Source organism: Merops nubicus, unplaced genomic scaffold (assembly GCF_000691845.1).
Source record: "Merops nubicus isolate BGI_N331 unplaced genomic scaffold, ASM69184v1 scaffold10521, whole genome shotgun sequence".
Classification (NCBI taxonomy): domain Eukaryota; kingdom Metazoa; phylum Chordata; class Aves; order Coraciiformes; family Meropidae; genus Merops; species Merops nubicus.
Genome location: NW_008590282.1, coordinates 57,030 through 73,581, shown reverse-complemented (window position 1 = coordinate 73,581; position 16,552 = coordinate 57,030). Strand labels below are relative to the sequence as shown.

Genomic DNA, 16,552 nt, shown 5'->3' with positions numbered 1-16,552 from the left:
AGCAGGAATCAGGCTGGCTGCAGCTGAACCCAGTGACATCCTGTACATTACCACATTTTCCAGCATCCACCATTTCAAATGCACCATAATGTGTTCTATACAATTCAGTAAAGCAAGAGAGGGAAGTAAGTAGTATCAAATACAAACCAGTAAACTGGCATAAAAAGATGAGTGTTCAGCCCACTCAATAAGGTAGCATGATAAGATACAGGCAACAAAAAAGTATCTCAGGTGTTCAAGGAGAAAGAAACTAAAGTTGAACAAGTGGCTATTCCTGACTGTAGGAAGCTGCAGAAGAAAAGGCTCTTGAGAGGAGTCAGGTGTTAGATAAGCAGACAAAACAGTGATGGTAACAGAGAGAGGCGTTGCCCATGAGGTGGCCAAGAACAAATCCATGGAGAGCAATTCTGAACTGACTCCTGAGAAGAAAGGGGAGACAGTGTGGTAGGAGAACAGGATATCACTCCGCTGTCATTCTTCCATTTCCGGGTGAAGGAGCAGCCTGAGGCCTTCTGCATCTCCTGGCGTCAGGCTGGGGCCAAGGTCACACACCACAGAAGAGGTGATGACAGCAGGGATGGGGATTTCAGGGGAGGTGGGAGTCTCGCAGCAATGCACAGAACAAGGCTGCACAGAGTTACCTGCAGCTGTGGCGCAACCTGTGATGCATCTTGGTAGGACAGAGATGGCAGTCAAAGAAACACAGGAGATTTAAAAGGCAGCAAAGTGATGCGGGAGGGCTAAGCCGTCTGTGTCACGGCAGCTGAGGTGCCTGAGGGACAGGCAGTGTGTGCCAGGGCTGGGGTGGAGCTCCACACATGCCGTTTGGCCAGTCAGGATGCACGCACTGACTGCCCATCTGGGAAGTCAACTGGAGCCTCAGCACAGTAATGGTGCAACTGGGTTTGCCTGAGGGGAAGAAGGGCCACTCACTAGGTCTCTCTTTTCTCTATCCAGGCACCTATTTTTACAAAACTCTTAGGAAAGTTTATCTTGACGTCCCCATTGCTCTGTTAAATTTGGCAGAGTTGCCAGCCATTTCCAAAGCCGCTATGAAGGAGCTGACATACAGTATGAACTGTGCAAAATTAATTCCTTCAAAAGCTGGGATAACAAGAGCTGATGGCTAGTGACTGAACCTCAAGACACAGGTCCCACAGATCTCAAGAAGCTGAAAAATCAGATCAGAAAAAAGTATCTCAAGATCTCATTGAGATGGTACTGTCAGGAAACAGTTTGGATATTCATAATATGACCAGCCCCTTTTCCTTCCAGCAGACAAGGATGGCTAAATTGTGCTGGTTTTCATATGGTAAGAATTTTCATAGTTGATGTTTCATTCAGATGAGTGAGATGAGCTCACACTTCTGAGCTATCATTTCAGGCTGTCTGTTTTTGCCCATAGACGTGTCCATATCTGTAGCTCTACATCTTGAAAGATGGTCCTTCCCAATAGACTTGTGTTTTTCTTTGGTTTTTAAAAAACAAGAGCAGGCTAGATCCTTCAGTCCAAGGTGCAGGCACTACAGAAAACCACCAGCTAACCAAAACTCTTACACAAACTATGCCAAACCACTTGGATGCTGCTGGATTGGTGAAGGGCTGTTGTTCTCACTTGACACATAGCTGGGCAGCCACAACAGATAGATCCAAGAGAGGAACACACACTACAGCATACCTATAGCATAGGTTGGAAAGATTCCTACTATCTAGTGTTGCTCTGTGGGAAGGGAAAGAAACAACGAAAGGCTCTTGCCCTCTTCAGTGGAAAGGTGGTGTGGTGAAATAAATAAAGAGTTTTACTGGGCAGAGCAAAGCTCTTATTAGACTCAGTCAACGGTGGTGCAGCCTCAGGGTTGACCCAAGAAAGCTACCAGCTCAAGCATTTCGCTCTGAAAAGGAAGGTTAGATAGGGGGCAGGAGTCAGAGGGAGTGCCTGGGTCAAGGGAAGGTTTAAGATGTGTTTGGATTTAATTCATCTTACAAAGAAACTATTTCCTGCTATTGAAGATAACTCCCTCCTGAACCCACCTGCCCACACACAGGCTGCAGGCATCCAGAAACCCAGCTGTAAGTGAAATGATGTGAGTAAAGTGTTTCCTCACCAGAAGGGATGGTTAGGATGCCATTCCTTCTCATGGCTACTGGACTGGACTGCTACTGCTCCAGCAGTCTGTCCTCTTGGACAGTGAAGTTATAGATCCCAGCTTTGCAGCCAGGGAATCAGACTCTGGTCTGTGAAGACCAAGACAGAAGCAAACAAGACACTAAAAGTCCTCCTTGGAGACTAACAAAAAAGGTTAAAAAAAAAAAAAAAGGCCAGTAAAATTAAATGTGTATCTTTTATGAGGATTAGCAAGAGAAACAAAATGCAGTGGCACTGAAAAAAGGAACTCCTTTCTCACAACCCCTCATTAAGCTTCATTTTATGTTTTACCTCCACATAGCTTCCTTAGAAATTTTACCGTTCTGGAGAAGTTAAAAATTCAAAGAAAATCCTTTCCAACATTGAAGGTCCCAATGTGATTTCAAAACACTAATTCTATGTACCACCCAGGAGCAAATACGTTTCCTGAACTAACCAAAATGTAGCATATTTAGGTTAAAAAAGAAACCAAACCAAACAAAAACAAACAAACAAACAAACAAAAAACCCCAAACCCACATGGAGTCTGACTGGCTTAACTCAATAACTTTTTACTGAAGTGGCTGCTGCCAAATGTACACGCACACTTCCCCTAGCAAGCAGTGCTCTCCCTTAACCCTTCGGGCACACTTGTGGCAGATATGCTTGGGGAAAGCTTTCCCATTCTGATAGCAGTGCTGCCTCCCTCCTTTCCTCCTCATGTCCCTAACTGCAAAACAAATCACTTTATTTCTGTGCTTCTCTACGGGTGCCAAGGAGAAAGAGCTCCAGTGTGTGAACTCACTCTGCCATGCTGCAACTTTGATTTGCATAAATCCATCCATTCATTTTATTAAAAAGAAATCAACTCAGTCTGAGATCAAAGGCAAGGCAGTGACCACTTCTAGGATTCCCAACACAATTTTATCACTTTATTGCTCTCCCAGTCCCTATGCCAGAAATTTTGGATCTTTTGCTAGTACATTCCCTATCAGTCTTTCAAAACTAGAGGAAACTGTCTGCTCCTGATAGCAATGAAGTTCATCACTAGCAGAGTGAAGTAAAAACTTGTATATTGCATCAGCCAGTGTAGAAATAAAGTAAATGAAATAAACCAAAATGCTTTCAATCATCAGCTCATCACCTAGTACAGGATTTCTCTAATCCTCCCCTTTGATCTTTTATTTTATAAATTCACAGCAGTGTGAAAGTGAAAGCTGCAATAGATCAACATTTCATCTCTGTGTTTACCTGGAGTGCAATTGTAATGAAACCTGTTCATAAAATAATTCTTTCATAATGGAAAGCATTAGGCAATTTGAATGTATGGATAGTCTTCCTGCAAATCATGAATAACCTTTGTCATTACCACTTAGATAAACATCTGTTAGGAAGAGTCCAGTCAGAAATCATCTTGCCTTTAGGACATGAAGGACATTGATTAGATGAGCTATCAGACTCACTTCTAGCCTTATTTTGCACACTGCTTTGCTCTTTGGCTGCAGATCTTGCCACCCCAAAAGTCCAGAAGAGTATGTGTGTGTGGGCTTTCTTAGTTACATTGAAGCTATGGGGTAAACTAGTGACGGAACCATTTCCTGGCCTCATGTCCACTATCTCATGTCCAGCAACCAGTAGGTGTGCCTAGATAACATGGTACTTGTTCAATCCCCACACGCTCCTCAGCCGTATCGCAGGGAGCCACTCCCAGAGGCTAGAATCTCCCATAAACTGCTCTGCATTCCCACGTGGCAGTTCTGTACTTTCCTCACCTGTCGGTTGGCTTCAATATACAAGCCAAGAGTATTCACTCGGTAGCAGAGCCCCTCCTTCATTATATGGACATAGCAGCGCACTTTTCCTTCATGGAGGGTTTCATTCATATCTCCTCTATGATCATTCCAACAAGAGTTATCTGGAGCAGGTTTCAGCAAGCTATTATCTTCCTTTATGAAACTGTAAATGTCTGGAGAACACACACATGCATGAAGTTAGACAGGATTTAATGAAATACTTTCTGAAGAGGAATACTATTAAAATACTGTTGGTGAAAGGAAAACTTTGCCTCACATCGTCTGAATGGCTAGATACTTAGCAATCATTAACAGATTTTATCACATGTAGTAAGTGCTTATTTTTATTCTGCAGGTGGGAATCAAGGGATCGGGACAGATGCAATGTTTTGCCCAAGGTCACACAAGGAGACAGAGGAAATGCTAAATATAAATTCCAAGATCTGAAACCCTGTCCAGTTCCCGGTGCAGGGTGGTTTTAAGGCTTAGTCTGCTGCCCTACACAATTTTAGGAACTCACTCCTAAAATTACATTTTCAAAAGTGTATTTGCCTTTGCTATATTCCGTAAGAAAAAATACAGAGCATCTAGCTGATCTGCTTTTGATTTATACCACAAAAAGGGAGGATATAAATAATTCTATAATGCACAATATTTAAAAAAAAATAAATTACAGAATCTTTGCTATCATGAAGTATAAGAAAAAAACCCAACCCAACCCCAAACTAGTGTTTCAGGCTAACCCTTGTACTCTGCCCAATAATTTAGTTGTAGCATATGGGCTTTAAAACCTCCATCAAATGCTTGATACTTGTACTGACCAAAGGATGCTTGTTCTTTTTGCTTTTTGTCCTCCTCTTTGTTGTCTCGTCCTTGCTGCAATGATGTCGGAGAAGAAAACTGTCTCCTGACCAGATGTGGAATCAGTTCGCTCCGGAGAGATGTGATTGCCCTGGGGAAGGAGACACACACATGAAGTTCACGAATGCTACAACTTAAATGTCTTCATTCTCTTTGTGTAATGATATCAGACATTTTGCACGTTTTTCATGAGGACAAATCAAAATTTCAGGTACTCCAAGACTCCTGGCACTAAGACAACATCCACCAGTTGTGTGCTTCCTTAAGGCACTCAAATGTAGAGGAAGATTCAAAATAAGGTAAGTGCTTCATCTTCAGAACTAATTCCCCTACATTTTAACAGATATGACTATTATTTAATACGGGATCACCCTTCAATACATGCTCGTGTGCACATGGAATCCAGATAGCAGCAACACTGTAATGACAACTGCAAAGCACTTAATGTGGCTTGAAAAATAGCATCGATTGACAGGAATAGAGAGAATAAAGTACCTACAAAGGAAAAACCAATGCAACTCATTTGTTCTGTGACAAAACCATGGAAATTCACACGGATATCTGAAATATCAGACCTTCAAATGAAAATGTTTCTGACACAGACACTAATGATGTCCTCCTGCTCAGACGAAACATCAAAAACATTTTGAATACTCAGTCCTTTAACCAAGAGAAATCAGCACATTTTAACAAGTTTAGGTCCCAGGAGTTTCATGCTCCTTAGGTGTCCCAATCCAAAATACATCAGTGAACAGAGAGCTTCCAAAGGCTTCAGCTGGCAATACACCCATCTTCCCTGCATACAGATTTCAACTTTTATTACATTCATTTTAACACCCCAATACTAGAAGTTAGAGAAATCACATGAGGGGTTTGTGGTAAAGCAGGGACTTGAACCCAAGCCACCTATGCATTAAACGGGGACCCTGCTCACTAGATTATATTTCCTTTTGCATTGATTTATACATTACAATGAATCAAGAAAAACCTCTCCCCAATATCAATGTAGAAAGGCCACTGTACAATGTGATTATAAACCCAGAAATTTAATTTTTACTATTAGAAGATAATTTTATTTTTCAGTAAAGTATTTGGAAAAAACCCAAACAAATCAATAGCTCTTACAGTTGGAGAGCATGAGATGCAGTCTTAAAAGAGTTTTATTGTTGTTGTTTCACGATTTTAACAATCTGCATTTTAGTTACTGAATTATGGATTATTTAAAGTAGTGCTTGGGAAAATCACGCGGAAAATGAACTCAAACTTGGCATGTATAAGAGGAAGTGCTAAACTTCAGAGGAAGGATTGGCAGAGCTAACACAAGAGAGCTTGGCTCGAGGAACTCAACAAATGATAACCTGCAAAGAAAGAGCAGTTATTTAGAATGGAAGACAGCAAAACTTGGAAATAACCATAGGTTAAATTAAAAAAGGAAAGCACTAGAATGACCATCCTGAAAGTGATTTTGGTTGGCAAGATCTCTAGCAAAATGGGATCTTAAAGTAGTTAAAAATTTAAGAAACATGCCGCCCGTAACCCACCCAGGCCCCTGTTCAGGTCAGTGATAGAGAAGCAGACCTGAGCACCAAGAAAGTCTTTCCTGTCTCTAACTTTGATGGGAAGATTCAGATGTGACTGCCAGTTCAGACCTACAAACAAATAGAGTGTTCTCCTTTTCCTTGACAAGCTTTTCCATCAGTCCTCAGCCGTAGGTTGTATCTCACCCTCCATCCTGCAGTGGGATGATCTGACCCATCCCAGATCTGAAATTCTGCTACTATTTTTGATCACGCCCAGGAAAAGCTTTAGTCCCCAGTTTCTCCTCTTTCTTGAAAATAAGATTATAATCGCCGTCAAGATAGCTGTATTTCAGGAACTAATGAAGCAAAACACTTCATTCTTTAATCACCCAGTTTCTCCCTGCTAACCACTCACAGGCATGCTCTGCCACGGCCACCCTGGCCCTGTGCTCCGACACACGTGTGGCTGTGCAGATGGGCAGTTTACTAGCTCACAGTGTTTGCCTGCAGCTGTGCCATTCAGCAATGATTTCCTGCTTGGGTTTTATACTCCATCCAAAACCGACAATCCTGTGTTTCCCTCAGAGGCTGGCCATGGCATTTATAAGATATATTACCTATAAAATATCCAAGTATTTGGCAGTCTTAAATAGTCTGATGCAGAGGACAACACAACACAGTAGGAAACTAAAGCAGTGGACCGATGCAGTTTTGCCTCGTTTTTGATGGTTTACTCTTTCTTGGCCACACTCCTGAAGCTTTCCTGCAATTCTATGAAGTGCTAGCCACATTCCTTCGGCAAAGGTGGAGTCAATGTTTGGGTCATCCATAAGATGTGGCTCAGAAACACACCCTTCCTACTGGAAAAGGAAAACCAGGACAGTTTGCCTTTGCTTGCTGTTTAAGCAATTTATATGCGACATTAAAGGAATTTGCTTTGGAAAGGATTAAAAAATACGCAGAGAGGCACTCAGAAAAATTTGGGAATTTTTTATGATCAATCTTGCCAATGTGGATACACAAAGTGATAGCATGAGAATATTATCTGACTGTCAACAGCACGGGAAACCAAAAATCTGGCTGAGACTAGGAAAGAAATTTAAATCAAAGAAGGGATAGGACTGAAGATGCTTCATCAAGACAGAAAAAAATTAGCAGGAGTTCAGAAGAACCAACTAGCCTGTAGCCTAGATTCAAGAGAAAACAAGCCAAAAAGGTTTCTGGTCTAGTGTGTTAAAAATTCTTACAATGAAATCCTGAACTACATGTGCTTATGTTAAGAAGAAATAAGTGTAAGTCTGTATATGCTGAAGAAGGCAGACTTTTTTTATTCTCTTCAGGTTTTAAAACTTGGCACCCCCCTGTTTTCTAAGCTTGTTATTTTCTTTAGCACCAAGAAGTAAGAATAAAAATACCCACTGAGATCAACATAAGTAAAAATCTGCTATAGCCAGGAAAGGAAAGTAGCGAGTGGATGGAAGGAGAGGAGGGCGCACAAAATTTTGGCAGAAATCCAATTCTAAGCCAACTCAGAGTAACCATGCACTGACAAATCACAGCAAAATCCAGACAGCAGAGAGGATAAAACTGAACCTGCTTTTGAGAAACATGTGCCAAAATAAGCATGCTTGCATAAATTCCAGCCCAAGTGACTTGCCTTTTTCATGATACTTCATTGCCTAAAATTTCATTTTTGAAGTTATATCTGTCTGTTTTCACCTCAACAGAACGTAGTAAGTTTTATATTAAACCACCAAAGACTGGAGTGCTGTTAAACTGCTGCTTATAAAGGAAGGCTGAGGGGGAACACACTCAATTCTTGAATCACCTTATGTGGCTTCAGTCCCATGAGAAAACACGAGACGTCAGCAATTTTGAAAAGGGTTGATACTGATCACATTTTAAGCATGTAAAAAGAAGAAATATCTCTTGGATGGAATCTGCCATTCATGCAGCAGGTCACAACAAAGGGGGATACTGGCAAGAGACAGTGCATATGTGGGGGAAATGAAGTCAATGAGGCAGTTGAAATTCACGGTGCATGTGCAAGAAACAGCCTGGAATTCAAGACAAGATGAAACATTTAAAGGCAAAAGAACATCATGGAAAACTCTGTTAAATGTACCTAAGCACTCAGAGCACACATCAGCTATTTGCAGTCAGCTGTTTACGTTGTAGATTCAGACATAGGCTTTATAAACTTAGGATATTCAAGGTTAATTTTAGTTAAAATCTAAACCATTAAGGTACAAAAATGGATACTTGGTCAGACAACTGTAATTTTACCACATACTATCATTACCAGACAGATATAAGTATCATGCCTTTAGAGTCCCTTTAACCCTGGTCCCTGTGCATTAAGATGTCTTCCCAGTGTTCCTGGGATTTTTATATGATAGCAAAGGTAGAGATAAGGTTCACACTAAATGAAAAATTTTTACTTGCGAAAAATAGTAGGTGAAAACGTCCTTGATGTGTAAGTTTCATATTTAAATACAGCTATGCAGAAATTTTCAGTGAGCATTAATCACATATAAAACTAGAACAGTCTGTGATATGGCAGAATTAAGTTTGTATCTATGTATATTATATGACATTACATTATGGCCCACAGAGGGCCAACTTCTACTTGCTGCTGAAATGCATCTGCCTCTGGGATGAAGGGAAGCTTACTGAAACTTTAGCAAGAAATGAAGAACAATGGAGCCAACTGAAAAACAAGAAGAGTTTGGAGGGAAAGAAACAAAATGTTGACCACTTAAGGGGAAGAAAAAAAAAATGCATTTCACAATTCGCATGAACAGCTTGAATGGGCTGTGTTAGGTTCCTGCTCTTAGACATATGTATTGCTCGAGACACTTGTCTTTCATATGACACAGAAAATAATGGTTCTGACCAACGCTGGTAAAGAAAATAGCTCATCAAATATTTTACAATAATAGAAGACTTCATTTAAGTCTCAGTTTAGGTGACCTTGTGAAAGTCTAGGTACAAGGAGGTGCTGTTTGGCTTGACCCGCTACAGGAATGCATCCACAGCTTTTCTTTCCTGCAGCCAGTTCTCACCAGCTTCAGACACCCTGAGCACAACTGTCAGTTCCATTTACCGGCTGTCATTCATTTTCATTTTCCATGTTTAATGTTAAACACCATAAAACAGTATTAATGAGTATTAGCATTTTAATATCCTCCCAGTTTTATTAATCTGTGATGAAGCATGAAATCTACCATAGCTGTCAGTACCCACCTGTGAAATCTGCTGCTACTCTCCATGGGCTGGTTGCAGGGGGTCCCCCTTGCTATCATTATTGGCATGATCAGCTATATCTACAGGTGCAGACAGTGTCTGTGACTCCCCACGACAAACAAGTAGATTATTATCTCTTTTTTACCTGCCTTTTTTTTTTTTTTTTTAAACAGGCTAATGTTAGCTCTTGTACAGCTATGCAAGCATACAGTGGGTTGGGTTCTGATCTTAGCTCTGTGGCCTTCAACAGAGATTCTTCAGATCACATCAAAAGAAGAACATGCATCTGTATTTCAAACTAGTGCTCATAATTAACGTTAGAAATGTATACATAAATATAACTAAACAAATCCTAAGGCACTTACAGTTTTGGCCAGAAAGAAGTTGCATGTTTATGCAGAACAATAAAGATGTAAGAAAAAGGGGGGTAAAAAAAGAAAAAAGTGCGTTGGAAGAAAGAGAAAAGTTAATTCTGAACCCTGTAGGTACATAGTTCATGGTTCTCATCGCTTAAAGGATAAAGCCAAATAACATTTAAAAATTCCATGTAAGCTGGGAGCTCTCTTGTTGAATTTCAACGTTATTTTCTCTTGATCCTTTGATGGAGATTAAAAATTTCCATGTGAATACAAAGAAAGAAACAACAGTTACTCTGAGATTTTTTTCCCCAACCATTAAATGCTCCAAACTGGAGCAGCCAGCCACCATTCCCATCTCCTCCCCCCTCCCTGAAGAAAAAAAAAAGTCAACTCACTTTGAAGAAAAGACAAAACAGGGTCAGGGCAAGGGGGATTAGGGAAATGATATTTATATCATGGACCAAATTAAAATGTCAATGCAAGAGGCAGGCAAACAGCCTTTGCCACATATATACACCAGGCATGTTTCCTCAAGGAAACAGGAAAGAGATTTGAAAAGAGTTAATGCAGTCCTGAGTTAATACCACCTGCCTCAGACTCAACACCACTTAAAAGACAGTGTTTGGGTCCATTTCCCACAATGCGGTTTTAACAAGCACAATGGAAAAAGCAATTACAGGCCTTTCCCCCTTCTCACTGATTCACTGCTAAAAATGCTGGAATTTCTGAGACATGCTAAGAATGTGGAGAAAGCAGAGAAGGACTACGTACAAAAGGAAAAAAATACAAATGATAAATTTATAGGGTGTTCCACATCCCTGCAGAAGGTTAATTCTGCCCTTTTATCTTGCAATAATCTTTTTGCCTTTGTTTGGTGTACCCAAGACCAATCATAACAAAGGAAAATTCCAAAGTAACCAGGCAAACCAATAAACTACCAGGCAATTACTTGTGCCTAATTCAGTAACCTGCAACACCAGTCACAGCATTAAACAGACATTATTTCTTGCTACATTCTTTGTCCTGTTCTATTCTCAAAATTCCTATCACAAAAAGAGTAAATATACTTCTCAACCCCCAGTTTCATATTAATTACCTATTTGTCAATGTCTCTTATTATTTTTGGAGCTAAAAGCCTACAAAAAGGCAAGGAAACTTTTGAGAAATGTTCTATTAAAAGGTAATTCCACATGACTGCATTTGTGCCTCATCTGTCTTTCCACGCTGTTTTCAAACCAAAACGTTCAATTCTGACAGCAACCTACTCCCAGTGTTCGTAAGAGTATGTGACAATATTTCAAAAGCTGTTGGAGAGAAGGCCAGTGTAACTGTCCAGCTTTGCTTTGCAGGCTCACGTTTGTGGATGGTTTCCCAAAACTGCATAATCACCATCACATATCTCTGCATTCTAGATGATGGAGGGAAAGCAGAAGGCATGCAAGTGACACCCATAGAGACCACATTGCAGAGAGAATCCAGATCAAAGTATGGAAGGGATGGTATGGATGCAAACCACATAAAAAGCCGTTCTCAAGTTCCACCAAGTCTGGATGCACTTAAAGGAGCAGGGATCTAACTTCCACTTCTGCCAAAAAACCCTTTGGGAAACAAGGAAGCTTTCTGAAAAATTGACCACAGAAATTAAGACTCCTCAATTACGTACTCAAATCCTTTGAAAGCGTGCGCGTGCTCAGCTCGGGTCATCTAAGTAACCTTAACTCTGCCCACTTGCCAAGCAGCCAGGAACACCCCGCAGCTCCCGACTAACACAGCTTCTGCACGGGAATGCCAGCAAGTTTAGATGCTTTCAGAACTTTTCTCTGACCAGAAGTCTCTAAGGCTGTCGGAGGCCACCCAGGGAGTTTGGCAGGTTGTACACGCTGCTGAGGAATGGATCTCATTCATTTCCAGACAGCATCCCATTCTTCTCAAACAAGCGCACCTGCACCAAACGTGATTCCTTGCCAGAACTCATCTTTCCCCGTCCTCTCCCACCTCTGGCTTTGCAGCCATCTGTGTCTGGAGTAACCAACTTTTTTTCTGAATGCCTTTGAAATTAGGCTCCTTTTCTGAGAAATGCACAGAACAGAGGCACTCTGATAATACACCTAAATAAACAGATGCATATGATGCATTTGATAAAGTTGACAAGTGTCCATATAACTGACCAACTATGTAAACTTGAGGTGCATAACTATTTATTTCAATAGACAGATTCAGACTGCATAAAACATGTAGGTGTCAAAAAATGTAGACATGGCTGTATCTTCACAAGGGTAAGCCCTTTCACCCCGCTACACTGAGGCTGTGTTAAAGGCACTGTAGATGCCTGCGTCACTTTGCCCTGTTTCTCCATGCAGATACTGTGTTTGGGGGCCTGCAATCAAATGGACCCATTCTTGGTTTGACTTAAAAACGTGCCCATTATTTCAGCAGCCTGGAAAATAAATTGGAAGCTCTGGTGTGTAACTCAGTCTTGCCTACATCTGTACAAGTCCCACTTCTTCACCCTTCTCCCCAGCTAATTTTCTAACAATTAATTCCTATCCTCAGTATTTATTACTACTCCTTGCTCCACCCCTCCCTGTAGGACAACTCTTCTGTTCTCTTTACTGTGGCACTGCAACATCATCTTCTGTCCTGTGATAAGACTTTTTTTTTTTTTTTTTTGGTCACTTCATCGTTTCCTGAAGAACTTTAAGATGAAGCTTTCTGGCCACTGAATCCCATCTCCTCTTTTTCACAAGCCTACTTGCATTCATCATGATCCAGAAAAGTTTGATGTAAAATGCTGTATGTGCTGCAGTTAATTTCTGTGTCTTTGATTCAGGGAAATGTCACTCTTCCTCCCCTTTCAGGTCCTTAACTTCTTCAAAAGCAGGAAATTAACTAGAGAGCACTCAGCATTTCCCACAGACTGTTCTGTGACTGTTTGAAATGTTGTACTCCCTTATTTTATTTTTTCACTTTAAGTAAGGAAATTTGTAGTTGCTCCCCTTTGATTCAAGACTGTGTTCTAAGATCAGCCCTTACCTCATTCCCTAGCTACTTTTCACATTAAAAATGGAACTCAGAGTACTGTTACTGATTGATGATTCACTGACTTGATGAAGATACCTCTTAGGCACGTGTGCTCTATCATCAGTAATAGCATTTATTCTCCCTTCTACATGCGGGAATTCTTAAAAATTGTACAATCAGACTATCTGAAGAGAGAATAGAGGAGAACTATGTTTTCCATTGTAAGAGAAATATACTGCGATTGTAGCCTCACAGACAGATGTCCAACAAGGTAAGATAGTAATTTCACTCCAAGTATTATCTTACAGGCAAGTAGTGCTGTGTGGAAGAAAATGTACTGCACTGATGAGCGAATGCTTAGGCTGACACTGTCTAAGTGGCAATGATTTAAGGAAAAAAAAAACCAAAGAAAAAACCACGCACAGATGGATTAAAGTAACATCATTCCTCCTTGGTTCCAAGTCCACATCTCATATGAAGACAAAAGTCAGTTTGACTGAAGGCTACTCAAGGAAACTGCACGAAACAGTGGAAAAAAAAATAGCCCATAAGTTTTCATGTTTACCATCAGATCAGAGCAAGCCCAGCTGAGGCCACCAAGAGGGCCAGGAGCACATGATGTAGGAGGAGAAGTTGGTGGAGCTGGGTTTGTTTGGCCTGGAGAGGAAAAGGCTGCAGGGGGATACGATTACAGTTTTCCACTAGCAGAAGTGAAGTGATATAGAAGACAGCCAGACTTTTTTCAAGAGGTGAACAGTAAAAGGACAAGATGCAACAGATGCAAGCTGCAACAAGGGAAATTCCAGTTGGGACACAAAGAAAACAACTTTTCAGTGAGTGGTACAGTCCTGGGACGAGACTCAGTCTGCATCCTTGGAGATTTTTAAAACTCAACTGCAAAAAAAGCCCTGAGCAACACAAAAGTTAGACTTACTCGAGCAGGCTAGAGGTTCCGCCCCAACTTCAATGTTTCTATGATTCTCTAACATGGACATTTCAATGACCTTTTCAATGTCATCCCTATATTCACTCTTCATAGGAAATCCAAAGGGTCATTATCTGATGCTCTGAGTCACAGTTAGAGGACCAAATGAAGAAATTTTACTATTTCTTTTAGGAAAATTTGCTTTAGGAGCAGCTTGCATGCACAGAATATTGTGCTGTGACCAAGCACACTTGGAGTATCTCAGGCACGTAGCCATTATGGCATATCGTGGTCTCACAGAAAGAGCTACAGCTATTCATGAAGCTAATTGGCTCAAATTCAGCACATTCAAAATGTGTCTGTTCCCTGGTAGTCCACTAACAGGAAAAGGCATTTTATTTACTACAGAAGCAATTTGCTGAAAATCATACTTTGTTTAAATCTATTTTGGATTATTAGTGTTTTGGGTTTTTTTCCCCTTGAGATTTCAGGCATGAGCTTGACTGGTATCATGGAAAGATGATACTCTGGAGGAGGACATCAACAAATTTCACGTCTTGGCATTTCTAGTAGGGAGCAGAGAAAGCTCCAACAGCTGGATGTGTTTGACAAGGAAAGGAAACAGGAAAGATAAATTGCCATTTCACATTCTAATAGATTAAATGCACTAAGGAGGAGCTTGAGTTCAGTTTGGTGGTTTGTTTTTTTTTTTTTTTTTTTTTTTGGCTCCCTCTTCCCCCCCTTTTCTTTTCCTTGTTTGGAAAGCTACAATCTATTAGCCCTGTCTTCACACAGTATACTTCCTCTAGGAGCTATTTGTTTGTTTACCTATTTTAATCACAAGGAAAGTATTCATTATAAAATGTCTCTTTACAGCAAAGGAGAAACCTTCCAGCCGCACGGCTGACACATGTTAACTTGCAGGTATTCACAGAGCAGGTTCTGTTTCAAGCCATCTTTCAGGCAGCCACACAAAGACCACCAAAGCTGGGTGTTCAGCTCTGCCAGACCTCCCCCAGCCAGCAGCCCTTGCCAGGAAACACAGGTGACAGCCTGAATGATAAAAAGGCATTTAGAGGGGAAAAAGAAAAAATGCACTGGTTTAGTCTGGGCAGCACCTTAATATAAACCTGCAGGGGCCTTTGTGTACAGCATAGCACACAGTCATCCAAGCAGGAGCTTCAGAGCCAGTCACTCACACCTCCAGTTCTCAGAGATCTCATGTTGCCCCTACCATTTATTAGGGAGGAGAACGGTAGCTCTGCTGTACCTCTTCTCACAGCCACAGGTCTCAGAACACAGCACTGAGAGAAGAGACCTTCCTCTTACCTCCTAGTGCTGGCCCAGCAGAGGCTTTCTGGACACAGCAGAGGGGAGTCCAGAGGAGCAGCTTGTTCTGGGATTGCAGCTGAAGCAGTTTGGAAAGGCAGAGCACTATGACCTCACACAATTCGCTCTTATTTATTTCAGCAGTTCAAAAAAAACCAACCCCGTGTTTGACTTTGCAAACAAATCATACTGACTTTGGCTATAAAGCTTACTGCAAATTTGCTCAGTTCAGAGAAGAGTTTCTCTACTTGGCAAATTCTGGCAGGCAGCTCTCCAGCGCTGGAAGAACTGCAGAAGAGCTGATTTGTTTCCTTAGCTCCAGCTCAGCCCCTTCTGGGGTGCTTCCCAAAAGGAGGGCTCCCCAGGGAAAATGGATTTCCTTGGTGGAAAGCAAGATGTCAGCACTCAGCATTCCCAGGACAAGGCACTGTGAATGCTCACTCAGACCTTTCAGAGCAACCACAGTGATGCTGTTTCTCATTCTTGCCTTTCCAGTACCACCCATCATTCCTTCTGTCCACAAAAAAAGCTGCCCTCCTCCCAGGTGACTACAAGGGCAATGGTGGCTTTTTCCCACAGCCAGCAATTCTGAAGTACTAGATTCAGGACAAAACGATGATTTGCAAAACACATTACTAAACACAACAAAAATGTTACTTTGGTTTTAGGAGGAAGAGGGGGAAAGAAAGGGGAAAGGACACCACAGAAGTATGTGAAACGTTCTAATGTATAAGAGGAAGACATGTGCCATCAACTTTGTTTTAGATACATGGACATAGTCTTTTGAAATGATGTCCAAAGATCTCCTTATGTTAGAAAATGTAATTGGTACTTTGGTGTGTAACAGAGAAGCCATAACATCTGAACAAACAAACAGTGGCATCTGCCTTCATAAAAACTGAGATGACTAGCTTTCAGAGGTGGTGCAACTGGGGTGCCTACAGATAAATTGCCCAGCATTTCCTATTATAAATCTCTGTCTTCATCTGTTTATAAACTTTGCCAAAGTTTAACTGTTTTGGCTGAAATTACCCATGCCAGGTGTTTGCCTCAAGCTGATTTTCTTTTTGGATAGCTTCATCAAAAAAGTCTCAGCTATTTCCAAGAACAAAATTATGGAAAAAAAAAAAAAATTGTTTTGTCCATGTTAAAAATATTTCAATTGCTCCACTGAAAAGCTCTTGCACTTCCATGCTTGCAATTTGGCACAAGGTTGTCTTTTCGTCAAGGCGTTACATTTGTAAACACAAAAAGTGCCCATACTACATCAAGCTAAGACTGAAAAACCGCTGTTCGCACATGCTTGGAAGAGATCTGTTTTGCAGCTAATTTTTTGAGTCTTTCTACATTGGGCACACTCCATTCTCTCTCTC

The 16,552-nt window shown here is 41.1% G+C and overlaps 1 protein-coding gene across 2 annotated transcripts in view; it reads right to left on the bottom strand.

Annotated features, from left to right (window-relative positions):
- The window catches only part of EIF2B3 (eukaryotic translation initiation factor 2B, subunit 3 gamma, 58kDa), a 100,159-nt gene that overhangs the window by 26,673 nt on the left and 56,934 nt on the right, over positions 1–16,552 (bottom strand). For both annotated transcript variants that reach the window (XM_008949877.1, XM_008949878.1), the window contains exons 6-7: positions 4,740–4,870; positions 3,898–4,091 (exon numbers count right to left, since the gene is read on the bottom strand). In XM_008949877.1, the coding sequence (XP_008948125.1) occupies positions 3,898–4,091; positions 4,740–4,870 (325 nt within the window). The remainder of the gene's footprint in view (positions 1–3,897; positions 4,092–4,739; positions 4,871–16,552) is intronic.